The sequence below is a fragment of the Bidens hawaiensis genome, unplaced genomic scaffold (genome assembly GCF_021521415.1).
Source record: "Bidens hawaiensis isolate Kalapana, Puna unplaced genomic scaffold, B.hawaiensis_p1.1 tig00051640_1, whole genome shotgun sequence".
NCBI lineage: Eukaryota > Viridiplantae > Streptophyta > Magnoliopsida > Asterales > Asteraceae > Bidens > Bidens hawaiensis.
Genome location: NW_027499281.1, coordinates 18,027 through 32,464, shown reverse-complemented (window position 1 = coordinate 32,464; position 14,438 = coordinate 18,027). Strand labels below are relative to the sequence as shown.

Here is a 14,438-nt window from a genome sequence, read left to right as displayed (position 1 = left end):
AAGAAATCCACCGAATATTCCGACAGAAATCGAGATTCGAAACCTAAATATTCATCAATTGGTAAATCGAAATCGAATTCTAGATCCGGTTCGTTTAATTCATCGAGAAGCGAGTCACTGGTGCAACGGAGTATTGGTTGCTTGTGGTGTTCACCGAAGAAGAAGAAGAAGAAGAAGAAGAAGAAGAATCAGTTGGTGTCTTCAGGGGATGATTATGATGTCGACTTCTTCAAGACGACGGAAATAATGAGGAAGGCGATCGAGGAAGAAGAAGAAAAGAAGCAATCGAGTTTCTGAAAAGGGCTAGGGTTTGGTGGTGATGGGTGGTGGTGGTGGTGGTGGGTGAATTGCAGGGGAGAGATAGAGAGAGAGAGAGAGATAGAGAAATAAAATTGTTATACTGAGCCACGTAAGCTGCCATATAAGCAATTTTTTGACAACTAGGCGTGCCACATCAGCAAATCACTAACGGAGTTAGTCATCCGTTATTCGCGGCCCGTTAAAAACAAATATACCAATAGTTGGGACTGCCAGTAGGCAAGTGCAAAATTGGTACTGATATTTACGAATAGAGCATAGTAAGATTATTTAAAATCAATATTCCTTTATTTAATTACCAACGAAACTTAGGAAGTTACATCATTTATCAAATTGCACATTAGAGAATAGTAATGCCATATCCGAAAGACTAAATGTAACGAGGTATATGCAAAGCGCACTGATCGAAAGGTTTTCTCTTCTTTATTATATAATAGCTTTTAGCCCTGTTTTATGATAGTCTTTTTTTTTTGTGAATATATATTTGGTGTATTGATTTTTATTAATCCCAACTATCATCTTTTGGTCGCTGTCGATCCTAACTAATAAATTGGCTGTTGGCAATCCCATATTTTAACGCATTTTTTCCCCAACGGTTCGCGACTAACAGAATCCTAACGATGTTTGTTGCAGGTCGCCGGAAAAATGTTTTTTTTTTGCCAGAAAACACACATTTTTTCCATTTTAAAACGGTTAAATGATATCAAGACTATTTAAAACGGTTTAAACGGTACAGAAAAGGTCCATTTTAAAATGGTTAAATGGGGTTTACATAATGGTTTCAAAGCTGTTTAAACTTGGTTTGCAAAATGTATTTAAACGGTTTAGAAACAGGTATAAAATGATATCAAAAAGCACCACCTCATTGTGTTAAAAATAGTATAGAAAAGAACATTGTAAATGATATAAAAAAACAATGTTCTTTTATCACCCAAAAACAACGGTTCTTTGATTATTCAAAAAAATAAAGCTTCTACATATTCGTCTTTTTTTTGAAAAAAATAAAATAAAAGTTATATTTGTATTAAGCAACACATTGCAGCAACCAAAATCTAATTTATACAAAATTAGTCTAAGCCATAAATAAAAACTAAACCAGTATATATACAATGCTATTTATACTTCCCTGCATTCTTTCGAAATGTTTCTCGGATAACACCCTTAAAATATTAAAAATCGCATGCGCATATTCTTCAACAGTTTGAGCAAGAAACCCTTATTTCCTTCCCTTCTTCTGGTAACACTATGTCCATCTTCGATCCAACTAAAGATAAAAGCAACATATATCAATTCTACCAAACGTAATAAGATTAGAATATCTATCAACACAAGAAAACCAAGTCTAGAATATATGTGAAAAATGGATCACTTAGCAATTGGTGTCCATAATAAGTTATATATGAAACAAAAATTAAAAGAGTGTTAGAGAACATTATGAAGAAACATAATATATGAAAGCTATAATACATAATAAATTTAGTTTGTCTACAACAAGAATTAAGTTTTTGTGAAAGCTACTTTGTATGGCTTACAAAGTCATATTGTATTGGATTAGAACAACATTAAAAACAGTTTCAATGTTGTTTATAATCACTTACATGTTATTTCTTGGTATGTTTATCAATCATCATTCACTCTCTTCTGCTTTGAGTTATTCCTAAGCTCAACCTGTTTTCTCAAAATCCGTATACAATATGCAATAACTCAAAGCATTATTTTCAAAGCATATTATGTTGATTACTAACATTCCCTTTACACGGTGTAATAATATATACTCCTCATTTAATATTTTTATTATCAAACACTTGGTCTACATTTTAATTTCCATTAATTTTATGCTTCTTTCGTTACACATTCAAAAACTTCCAAAAATTATATATATCACTCACTTTTCTAAATATCAATTATCCAAATGAATAAAGCTCCAAAAGTGGGAGAATAAAGTGTAAAATAAAAAGCTTCTTTCTTTAATTAGCAAATGTACGTTTAGATAATGTAGACAATAATGGAATGGATTTGTAACTACAAAACAAAATCAAATACATCAAATAATCAACAAGCTCAACATAACGATAAACCCAAGGTGGATCAAATATTCCAATTGGTAAACATAAAGTAAACTGAAATCTACAGCTTAAACATAACAAAATCAAGCCACACATAAACCATAGCTGAAGTTACAAACATAATCAATGAAGCATACCTCAATTTAATCAAAATTCGATGAACACACATGTGATTTAAAGAGTAGATTTAGAGAGAGAATGAGGGAGAGAATTTAGGAAAGCCATATATTAGGTTAAGTGGGGAGATGAAATTTATAAAATTTTAAAAGGAGGGAACTGAGAACCAACGCTAGTTTTCTTGTTTTTACAACGGTTGAACTTCACACCATTGTAAAACGTTTTCTTTAACCGTTGTTTAAACTTTGGTTCAATAAACAACACTAGTTTTCCTCTTATTTACAATGGTTGACATTCATGCCGTTGTAAAACATTTGTTTTCATCGTTGTTTAAAGTTTTGTTCAATAAATAACGCTAACTTTGTTCTTATTAATTTATGACAGTTGACCTTCACATTGTTGTAAAACATTAATTTTTACCATTGTTTAAACTTTTGTTCAATAAACAACTCTAATTTTCTTCTTGTTTACAGCGGATTTAGAAAATTGTTATTTTAAAATGTTGGATAACATTTTATACAACGCCTGACCTACATACCGCTGTAAAATAAATTTTTGACTGGCGCTAGTAGATGTTTTTGTAGTAGTGAAGCAAAACATTCTTTTTTACCGTTGTTTAAACTTTTGTTCAATAAACAACTCTAATTTCTTCTTTTTGCAACGGGTTTAGAAAATTGTTATTTTTAAATCGGTGGATTACATTTTATACAACACTTGACCTACATACCCTTGTAAAATATTTTTTTTTGACCGGTGCTATATATGTTTTTGTAGCAGTGAAACTGAATTTGGTATAGGAAGGTGTGAAAATTAAATTACTTACGTGTTTACCAAAAATGATGACAACATCTTGGTTTATTTGGAGCGAAAGTAAAATAATTTTTTTTACGACAAAGCCTTATTTATTACACTGTTATAGGCCATTAAATTGGTTGAGTCGCCCTTCTGTCATAGCGTCATGTAATCATCGTATTTTTCTATTAACTTCCATTTTCACTAAGGTGCTTTTGTTTTTCTAAGAAATGTCTACGCAGACTCTTTTGTCTGCGCTGCGCAGATCACACGCAGACATTGCCATTTGCAGAATTATGTTTTTCGACTACGTTTCATTAAAAAAAGTCTGGGAGGACTCTTCTTGGTGCATACTTGGCTCATCCACTTCTAAAATCTTCAAATGTCTGCAGAGTGTTAAACACCACCACCTACCAACACCCACTGTACACCACCACCTACCGCCCATCGTCCGTCACCAACACCATCCACCACCCACCACCACTGTTCACTACCCGCCACCACCGCCTTCTACCACCACCGTCTGCCACGCACCGTCCGCCACCACCATCGTCCACCACCTAGTTACCTCCACCGTATACCACCATCGTCCACCACCACTGTCGACCATCTTTTACTACCACCATCACCATCTTGCACCACCACCATCCACTACCATAATTCATACACCAACAACTATTAGGAAACAAACAGTCTTTTTTTACATAATAAAGAAGTTTGATCTAACATTTTCTTTTACATGTATGATTTGCGTAACATTTTACCTATAAAAAACAACATTTATATCTTTTTAAATTAATGAGAATTAAGGACATACTTGATCTTTGTGTTAGATAAGGGCACGTGCGCCGATCTTTTAGTAGATTTGCAAGGTAGTCAGTAGTAACTGATTGTAACATCTCAATGTGCATATACTTGAAACATAAAGCTCTCAAAATCTGACAAAATCCTTTCCAAAAACATTTTCATGTTTAGGCTGAGGGGTGTGGGGCGCTAACCTGGGCGCGAGAGCCCCTCCGCTCGAGCCCCCAGGCGCTAACCCCACACCACCGGGGCGCGAACCGGGACGCGAACGGGGCGCGAGCGCGAGCCCCCAGGCAGGCGTGAGTGTGGTCGCGGGAGAAGAGAGAGAAAAAGCTGGTGGGTTCCCCAAAAGAGCCGTTGAGCTCCGATTTTTTTTAAAAAAATTCCTTAAAACCTCTATATAATACCCCAAATTACTCCCATTTCAACCATATCAAAACACAATTTCACCTTACAAACCCTTATATAATATCCCAAACTCCTATATAATACCCAAAAATGTCTGGAAATTGGTACCCAAACCTAGATTCAGATTATATTAACGACGATTTATGGTCGTCACCAGACCAACCGATGTTTTATTCGGGGCCGCAAGAAACATCCGGCTTTCAACCATCCAACATACAACCGTCTTCTAACTTTGTTGTTCCAGAGACACAAGAATCACACGGTGATGCTACGGGAGCAAGAAGACGCGTCCACCGGAAAAAACAACTTGCAACGGACGGGCCGGGACCGGCTTCGACTCCGAGGACGAAACGGAAAACCACTCCGTGGTCATCGGATGAGAAGGAAGCCTTGTGTCGGGCTTGGATAGTCATTTCTGAGGATCGGCGTTGCGGTAATTGTTTTAACGTTTTTAAAAATGATTTTTAATAAAAAAGTTAAATAAAAAAGTTAACTGGAAATCTAATTTAATTATTCATTTTGCAGCCGACTACCAAAAAAGCAAGGTTTTTTGGACAAATGTTAGGGAGACGTTCTATACGCTCGTTGGGAGTACAGAGCGAAACGCCGATATGATTTCGGGTCGGTGGTCCGAAATCAGAAAATTTGTCGGCTTGTTTACTAATCTTTTCAACAGGAACGCCGGTCGTATGAGACCAAGTGGCAGTGATGATTTGGCGGTTTACAATTTCACTGTCGAAGAGTGGAGGCAGGAGTGTTTGCGGAGGTATGGGACGGTGAAGACGTGGGACGATTTAAAGTTGTGGGAGAGGTTGAAAAGGTGTTCCAAGTGGGTTGAGCTTGTGGCGCCGGACCATGATGCGGAAGTAGGGCCGAAACGGACTAAAACTAGTTCGTCTGGAGCGTATAGCACTTCCGCCGGGTCGGATTGCCGCGTTGGATTCGACCTAAACATTGCGGGGGAGGAAACGTCTTCACCGCCGAGGAGGCGGCCATTGGGACGGGACGCCAAGGGGAAAAAACCGGCTGAGGGGGGAGCCGTAAACATCGTCGATCTTGTTGAATCCCTCAATAAATTCAACAAAACCATGGAGGTGGTCTCTAATGACAAAAAGGAAAAAAGTCGAATGAGAGATTTGGACTTCCTTACAAGAGACTTCAGTAACCTAAATCCGGTCGATCAAATGCTGATGGAAAAGCAAAAGGAACGTATCCGAAAGAGGTTGATCGAAGAAGACCAAGCCGAAGAATAAGAATAATGTTTTTTTAGTACTTTAATTTTTATTTTATTTTTAGATATTAATGTGTTTTTTTTAATGTGTGTTTTTTTAATAATTTATGAGTTTTTTTAATAATACGTTTTTTGAATATATTTATAAAAAAATAAAAAAAAAAAATCCGCTGGAGCCCCTGCTGGAGCCCCTCCACACCAGGGCCAGGGGCTCCAGCGGGGGCTCCAACACCCCCCTTATCCAGTTTCTCTCTCTGCCACACGTCACAATATTATTGGCTGGAGCCCCCACTCGCGCCCCCGTTAGAGCCCCCCACACCCCTCAGCCTTATGCCCATTACCTCACTGCCTGTATTGTTCTTCAAACTGCATATCAATCCCATATTCTTTTTATAAATCCAACCAAAACCCATATGATACTCTACTGTTTTGGAGTCACCATACACCAATAATCATCCTCACCAGCAAATTTCCCAGACTTCTTTAGGGTTTTACTGTCACCATCATGTGGGATTCAGAGTCTGAGTCGGTTGCCGGAAGAGACTACGAAAATGGAGTTCTTTCTTCGACGAAACATGGCGTCCAAACTGATCGGTTCGAGCAAAGAGGCAAATCTTGGTTCGTTGCAACTGATGTTCCAAGTGATTTCTTGGTCCAGATTGGTGATGTTTCATTCCATTTGCATAAGGTAATAGTCATGAAACTTTTAACTTAATCTTACAAATTGTGTGTACTGTTATTAATTGATTCGTATTGTTTTCCTCTTACTCGAACTTGGAAGTATCCCCTTCTTTCAAGAAATGGAAAGATGAACAGAATAATATATGATTCAAGAGAACTAGATTTGAGCAAGATAGCCATGGATGACATACCAGGTGGTCCAGAAGCCTTCGAACTCGCGGCAAAGTTCTGCTATGGAATCGCGGTGGATCTGACCGCCACAAACATCTCTGGCCTCCGCTGTGCTGCTGAGTATCTGGAAATGACTGAGGATTTGGAAGAAGGGAATCTAATATTCAAAACAGAAGCTTTTCTCAGTTATGTGGTTTTATCATCATGGAGAGATTCAATCCTTGTACTAAAAAGCTGCGAATCTTTGTCTCCTTGGGCTGAGAATCTTCAAATTGTTAGGAGATGCAGCGAATCGATTGCGTGGAAAGCGTGTGCAAACCCGAAAGGTATCCGGTGGCAGTACACCGGAAAGCCTATCAAGGCTTCTAGCCCGGGCTGGAACGAGATGAAAGATTCCAGCCCGAGCAGAAGCCCAGTTCCACCAGACTGGTGGTTTGAAGATGTTTCGATTCTTAGAATCGATCACTTCGTGCGAGTGATCACTGCGATTAAAGTTAAAGGAATGCGGTATGAACTCATTGGAGCCGCAATTACACATTATGCCACTAAATCGCTTCCTGGGTTGATCAAAGAGGGGGTTAGTGGTTTAACTGAAGAAGGAAGTAGTACTGGTGGTGGGATGGCGGGAGTGGCGGTTTCGGGCCACTGGAAAGGGGGGCTGCACATGATTGTAGCCGGAAACCGGGATGATCTTTCTTCAACTAGTCAAATGAGAGATCAAAGAATGATAATTGAAAGCCTAATAAGCATAATTCCTCCCCAAAAGGATAGTGTTTCTTGCAGCTTCCTTCTTCAGTTACTGCGAATGGCTAACTTGATGAAGGTGACTCCCGCACTCGTTACAGAGCTCGAAAAACGAGTCGGGATGCAATTCGAACAGGCGAGTTTGTCTGATCTTTTGATCCCTTGTTACAACAAAGCCGAAACTATGTATGATGTTGATTTGGTTCAAAGGCTTTTGGAGCATTTCCTGGTTCAAGAACAGATGGAAACCGAGAACCCAGGCCGTCAATCGTCGCAAGAAGGTTTAACGCAACGGAGTAATAACTCAAATGCAAAAATGAGAGTCGCTCGGCTCGTTGATAGCTACCTCACCGAGGTCTCAAGGGATCCGAACCTTTCGTTGACAAAGTTTCAAGTGCTGGCCGAGGCTTTGCCCGAATCAGCAAGGAGTTGCGATGATGGATTATATCGCGCTATCGATTCGTATCTTAAGGTACTTTTAACCTTTAAACTTCATTATTTAGCTTATTAAGTTTAGAGTACCAGGGCATGGTGCAAGATGGAATATAAAGCGAACAGTTATTACTTACTATTAGGGCAGTTTAACCATTTTGAAGGCAAAATGAAAAACAAAAAAAAAATGGAAAAAGTACAGGCCTTTTTTATGAGCTTTTAGTTTTGTACTTTAGATTTTTTAAAACATCTAGACTCTTTTTTATATTTAATAGTTTTTTTAATCATAACAAAAGTAGGGTCACTGATTACTGAATAAAATCAGACTTTTTTTTGTTCCCCTCAAAGTTGGGGCCCATTGGTCACTAAAAAAGTGAAGTTTTTTTTTTGGGTGTCAAGATGAAACGTGGATGCAGGGACTAACTCAGGTCTCAAAAGGGGAAAGGGTGGTGTTTTACCACTAAACTATAGTAGGGTTATCTCTTAAAATGATAAAAAGAGTACAAAATATACATTACATGTAACTTTATTTTTTCTTTTGAGTTGAATATTGTGATCAAAATGGTAAATATGTTACATGAAAACATAAACATGTTTCATTATTGCTAGAGCTCATGTGTATGTTACAGGCCCACCCTACTCTTTCTGAGCATGAGCGGAAAAGGCTATGCAGAGTGATGGACTGCCAGAAGCTCTCGATGGACGCTTGCATGCACGCTGCACAAAATGAGAGGCTCCCACTCCGAGTAGTAGTGCAGGTTCTTTTCTCCGAGCAGGTGAAGATCAGCAACGCGATCGCAAGCAACTCGGTTAAAGAAACCGCCGGTCCACAATACCAACCGATGGTTCAAAACAGGAAAACATTGCTAGAAGGAACACCGCAGTCGTTTCAGGAAGGATGGGCTGCAGCTAAAAAGGACATAAACACGCTTAAATTCGAGTTGGAGACTGTCAAGACCAAGTACTTGGAACTGCAACATGAGATGGAGAATTTGCAAAGGCAGTTTGATAAGCTGAATAAACCGAAACATCATTCCGCATGGTCGAGTGGATGGAAGAAGCTGAGCAAGATTACGAAGCTGAGTACGACCGAAAATAATGTCGAGAGTCCGAGTAATGTGACGCAGGCTAGAAAGGCACCAAGAAGGTGGAGGAATTCGATTTCCTAAACATAGATGACAAAAAACAAAGTTTATAATTAATTTCATTTTGTAGGAATCTAAATTTTCACATCATTTTTCATGTCGATTTTTTGTGTAGTATTCATTTCATTTTCGTCATTGTTGTGTTATGGACTTTGGTTTTTAAATGTGTAATTTGTGGGTTTATTTAAAAAGTATATTACTGTAAGAATTTATTTTTAAATTATTATTCCCCCCCCCCCTTTTACCGACAATACAATCGATTTTCCCCATTATTATTATTATTACCTGTATTTATTTGTTTTTATCTCCACTGGTTAGAGGTCTTGTGTTTGATTTTTTGTTTCTTTTATTCGGTTTCATACATATAGTTTTTTATATGGGGTCAGTTTGAAAGCAACTTTTTTGTTTTTTTGAGTTATAGGTACGATTTGTCTACATTCTATTATTCCCATATCCTAATCTTCTATTTATAGTTTTGTTATTGATAGAAATTTTACTAAGTATGTTTGTTGTTGTTTTGATTGTATCTAAACAAGTATATTGTTATTTTGACTTATCTTATCGTATTGATGACGAATTATTAACGACGAACACGTTTACCGAAAGCTCCAATGGTCCAGTTCTAAAGAGTAAAGTTATGATGATATATTCCAACCATTTTAATTAATGTTTGAAAGGGACTTGCCTCTTAACAAGTGCGACATTCTAAAATAAGGACCGAATTAATAAGTACGAACTACAAGTTAACAAAAGGGAAATTTAGTACAATAGTTCCTAATCATTAACACTTTATTTTTGAGTTTAAAAAAAAAAAAAGAATGAAAAGAAAAGTTAGGATTTTACTTACCAAAACTTTTCAGCCAAATATGGTCTTTTTTTTTGGAACGACCAACTAAGTAACGTCGGGTACTTCGTACGCGGCCCCCAGTGGTTAAAGGTAGCCCGAGCCGGCCACGAGTCCGGACGGACGGAGCCCCTAGCGGTCCACCTATTGAGGGATTCCCCGGATAAAATCTGACCCTCATGCCCGCCAAACGGCACGACAGCAAGGAGCCGGTAAAACCGGGTGAGATCAGGACTCAAACCCTGGCAAGCCAGGGTCATCCCTCATATCTCCCATATAAATTGGTGATAGTGAGGTTTGAACCCCTTACCTCTCACTAGTAAAGTGAGTGCTCTACCATTGAGCCACAACCAATTTATCAGCCAAATATGGTCTGACTGTGAAGAAACAATTTATAGACATCTGCAATATTATTAATTTACCCTATTGAAAGAGCTTGGGGAAGGATCTAGATCTTGATAACAACGATACACATGTTGATTCTTATACGATTAGGCTTGTATACGTTATGTGTGTATGTTGAGTGAACAATTCGGCAGAGTAACGAGAGAGAAATGGCAAAATATCAGAACTGTTACATTAATGATAAGTTACAGGGTATTTATAGGGGATGACCACATTCGTTAACTTAACACTTAACGAATGTGTCATTCGTTATAGAAACTTTAACGAATAAACATACTTATTCGTTATACTTTAAATGATAGCGAATGGCCCTCATTCGTTAATCTAGGTTAACGAATGAGCTTACAATTAGACGAATGTGTTACATTCGTTACGGGGTAACGAATGTAACTTACATTAGAGCGAATGGCCCATTTAGCCATATTTACATTAAGACCCCTATACTTTAGAGTTATTACATTAATGCCTTGATAAAGATCGAGACGTAAAAAACATGTATCAACAAACTCCCCCCCGTCTCGAGCTCTTTATCTACTTTAACACTGGAACATCTTCGTCTTCCAGTCAACGCAGCTATGAATGTTGTATGCATAACGGACTCTAACAACCTTCTGAAACTGCATAGCAAGTTCATAATCTCTTACATTAGCAAATCTGATCTGACTTGTAAATAACGCATCGTTGTCAGACTCAGATAGGTTGACTAGCCACATCGAATCAATAACACGTATTGTCTTCGTGTTAGAACCGTAACCATAAACAATCACTGCTTCACCTGTAATATTGTCGTAGTACTAATAATTGAACGAGGTGAAAAGACTCTGAGGAAATATCTTCATGGGAACTGATGTGTTGTAAAACACTCGTATTTTCCGCACATTTTATCTACGTATACGTATTATATTATATTTTATATGTTTTAACTCGTTTTAGATAGGTTTTACATACATTTATTAATCTTGTAGGTTTTGGGTGAAAGAAAGAAGAAAACCGGGACTTTTCGAGCATTCTACGAGCCTTTTTACGCATATAAGTTCAAGACAAAGCTCAAGGCCCGACCCGTATGCATCATGGAGGCCCAAGACCATATTATATTATAACATAAAAAAAAATAAAAAACCCTAAACACACAGCTAGGCTGCGATCGGACCAGGCAGTAAAAGGAGGAAGAAGAAAAAGTTTTTTTCGGCTTAGGGTTTGATCGTGTGACGGCTAGGGAAGGAAGAACAAGTAAGAACCAAGCCTCGGGAAGATTTTACATCAGTTTTACAGCAGCAAAGAGCACCCGGATACCATCTCATATCCTTTCTTTCAACTATTGTTCATCAATCTTTCTTATACTTGTTGAATTGTTAACTAGTTTTGCAATTGCTTTAAGGATTGAGTTGTTATTGGTTAGTATTGATTGTTGGATGAATATTATGATGTTTGGTATGGGATTAATGATGTGTTTATTAATTGTTTGCTGCTGTCCAAAAATGATTCTCGGCTAAACTTGTTAGTTCTATCTAGGAATGATGATTCTTGTTAGTGTTTGATATGTTTTATGGATTGTTTGATTGATAGACTTGAATTGCTATTCTAAAGTTTGATTTAGACATGAAATAGGTTGTGTTTAAGGGCTGGAAATTTTAGTGATTCATTGCATAAACCCTGTGCGTTGATTGATTAGTTTTGTATTGATTGATCGGTGCATTGTTTGATTCTAGACTTTGTGTTTAGGGTTTGTTTGCGGTAGGTACAACCGTAGGGTTTTGTTGCATGATTATTTGGATTAAGTACAGCGGTTAAACACCTTCCTTGAGACCGAGAGGTGATAGGAAGTTAGGGTTGTCTCACTGCCTTTGCATGCTAGAATAAGGATTGCGCGAGAGTGAGTTCGTTTCTTGTTAGGTTTAGGTATTTGAGCGACTAGTTGATCTATTTTGGTTTAAGTTGAATTGTCCCTCTATCCTTGGTTGTGTAGTATTCATTACCATTAGGGTGAGTGTTGGTGAGACCGAGAGGTGATCTAGCATTAGAACACGTTAGCAATTGTTTCCCGGTTTGGTCGTTTTAGCCGATTTTGAGTAGTTTAGGCTTGTTGAGTGAGACCGAGAGGTAATCCAGTGAGCCCGAGCGATCCTTAGTCGTGTCATATTTAGGGACCGGTGTCTTGAAGTCATCCAATCCATTAGCTTGTTAGGCCTACAATTTGATTCAGACCTAGGTAGACGTTTTTCTCCATCCGAAGTTAACTCAGTTAGTTTTCCGTTAAGGTTTCTATTTTAGGTAACTTTTGTCAGTCAGTCTTGTTAGTTCAGTTAAGTAAGTAAAAATCAAAAATCAATTAAATATTATTCTAAGGTAGGTCTTGTCTAGGTTTAGTGATCGTTAGCGTCTTACGTGTCCACGTGTTCGATACTCGGACTTCCTAGGTCTATACTGCTTGCGATTGGCACACTTGCCGGTTGTGTGTGGTTTTAGGATTTTCGTTTTAATATTAAAGCTTAGTTGTGAGGGTCATTATTATAGGGTTATTAGACACACATAAGGAACCCTCTTCATAGTCTTCGGCGGCTTGACGTGTAAAATTAACTTCCTCCAGCCAGTACGAGTGTCAATCTCATCAATGTACTTATGAATTGGCACCTGAGGCTTGAAGAACTTGAAACCAAAACGGGTTTCATGTAATAACTGCTTATAGAACCAACTAGCCCATTTATCGTCCCCACGATTCACAAACAGTCGATTGGCTAGGGTTCTCACATCCCATCTGGGCATAGATAAGATATCGTGTGAGCGTTTGAAATTATAAATACCATGCTCCCAATTCACGATATATACCTTAAGCTCAGAATCATACTGCCATGCTACCATGTCACCTCTTACATCTTTAGCTGGCTTGTACTTCTTCATTTGGTATGCTGATGCTCGATCCCTTGCTAATTTGACTTCCTCTTGTTCATGATAACGAAAGGTCTCAATCATCTTGTTTATCTTCTTTACGTTATGCTCGAACATACCATCCAAAGCACGTTTGCGCTTTTTCTCTGTTGTCGATACGTGACTGGTCTTTGCAGGCTTATTCCACTTCTCTTTTTCTTTTTGTAACCGACGTTCTGCTGCATCAAAGTGCTCAGTAGTGAAAAACAGAATACCTGAGTCAGTGTTGTTGTCGGTGTAAAACTCAGGATATTCTTCAACAGTAACATCTTCCACTTCCACTTCTTCAAAATCAGGTACATTCCCGTGAGGAATACCTGTATCAGTACTATCTTCCATCTCCACATCCACGTTCTTACCCAATTCCTCAATCTCATCATCATTTAGATCCAGAAGCAAGGAAATTTGTTCTTTCGTTAAAGAATGATCAACAAATTCTCCTTCTTCGATCTCATCAGCATTCACCATACTGTATACAATCCCATCCATTCCTACAAACAGAAGCATGTTAGCCGGAATAACATCTATTGGCTTGGCTCTCGTGTAATCTTTATATGGAACAATCTGTTACTAGCTTCAGACCCTCCACCAACACTCGCATCAGTCTTATTACCCGCCGACGGTGTGGAACTTCCGCTCGGTTGCTGATCTACCCCACCCCCTGCACCATCCTGATCGTCTTCATTATTCTTCAACTTCTTTAATTCATCTTCTTTGCATGTCAGTTGAAGAATAATCTCATCCTGCTTATCTAATCTCTCCCCCTGAGCAGAAATCAGGGCTCGAAGTTCCCTATTATCACGTTGAGCCGATAGAAGATGCCTCAGCAAATTCCGTTGCGCTAGCTCATTTGCAGCTCTGTCTGCTTGCATTTGAGTGTGCTGTAAATGTAACAGATTCATCATGTGAAACCATTGAGCATGAGGAGCCATGTGATAGAAATTAGGATGCACTGGTTGCATTGGACTCTGAGGACGATTGAATGTCATAAACGAATGCTCAGGCCTCGGCAACGGTGTTGGAGTAACAGGAGTAGTTGGCTGTGGTTTAGGCATCTGTGCCAATACAGTATGTAATATATCTCCAAAATGAGTTGGAGGCATTGGAGACGTAGGCATCTGCATAGGTGTTGGAGAACGAGGAAAATTTGTCATTGTAGTAGGAGTAGGAGATCGTGGAATCTGTGGAACTGGAACTGGAGAAGCAGTAGAAGAAATAATAGGAGTAGAAACAGCAGTAGAAGGCACAAACGGCTGACTCGGTATCTCAATACCCGAACCCCTTCTAACTCGTTGTTTCTTGGGTTTCTCCCCCTTTTCCGTCATCGGTTCTTTACCTTTACGCTTACGCTTACG

The 14,438-nt window shown here is 38.6% G+C and overlaps 1 protein-coding gene across 1 annotated transcript; it reads left to right on the top strand.

Moving 5' to 3' along the window:
* Nucleotides 1–6,132: 6,132 nt before the first annotated feature.
* On the top strand, nt 6,133–8,997 carry LOC143599244 (root phototropism protein 3-like). The gene is made up of 3 exons (XM_077077239.1): nt 6,133–6,424; nt 6,518–7,804; nt 8,394–8,997. Exons 1-3 carry the CDS (start codon nt 6,242–6,244, stop codon nt 8,931–8,933), a joined length of 2,010 nt encoding a protein of 669 aa, XP_076933354.1. The 5' UTR covers nt 6,133–6,241; the 3' UTR covers nt 8,934–8,997.
* The last annotated feature ends 5,441 nt before the right edge of the window (nt 8,998–14,438 follow it).

Bases quoted from the DNA above. Each gene is read 5' to 3' on its own strand.
- LOC143599244 (XM_077077239.1), top strand. From the start codon at position 6,242: ATGTGGGATTCAGAGTCTGAGTCGGTTGCCGGAAGAGACTACGAAAAT. The intron at 6,425-6,517 runs GTAATAGTCATG...CGAACTTGGAAG, and splicing joins TTTCATTCCATTTGCATAAG to TATCCCCTTCTTTCAAGAAA. The intron at 7,805-8,393 runs GTACTTTTAACC...TGTATGTTACAG, and splicing joins CTATCGATTCGTATCTTAAG to GCCCACCCTACTCTTTCTGA.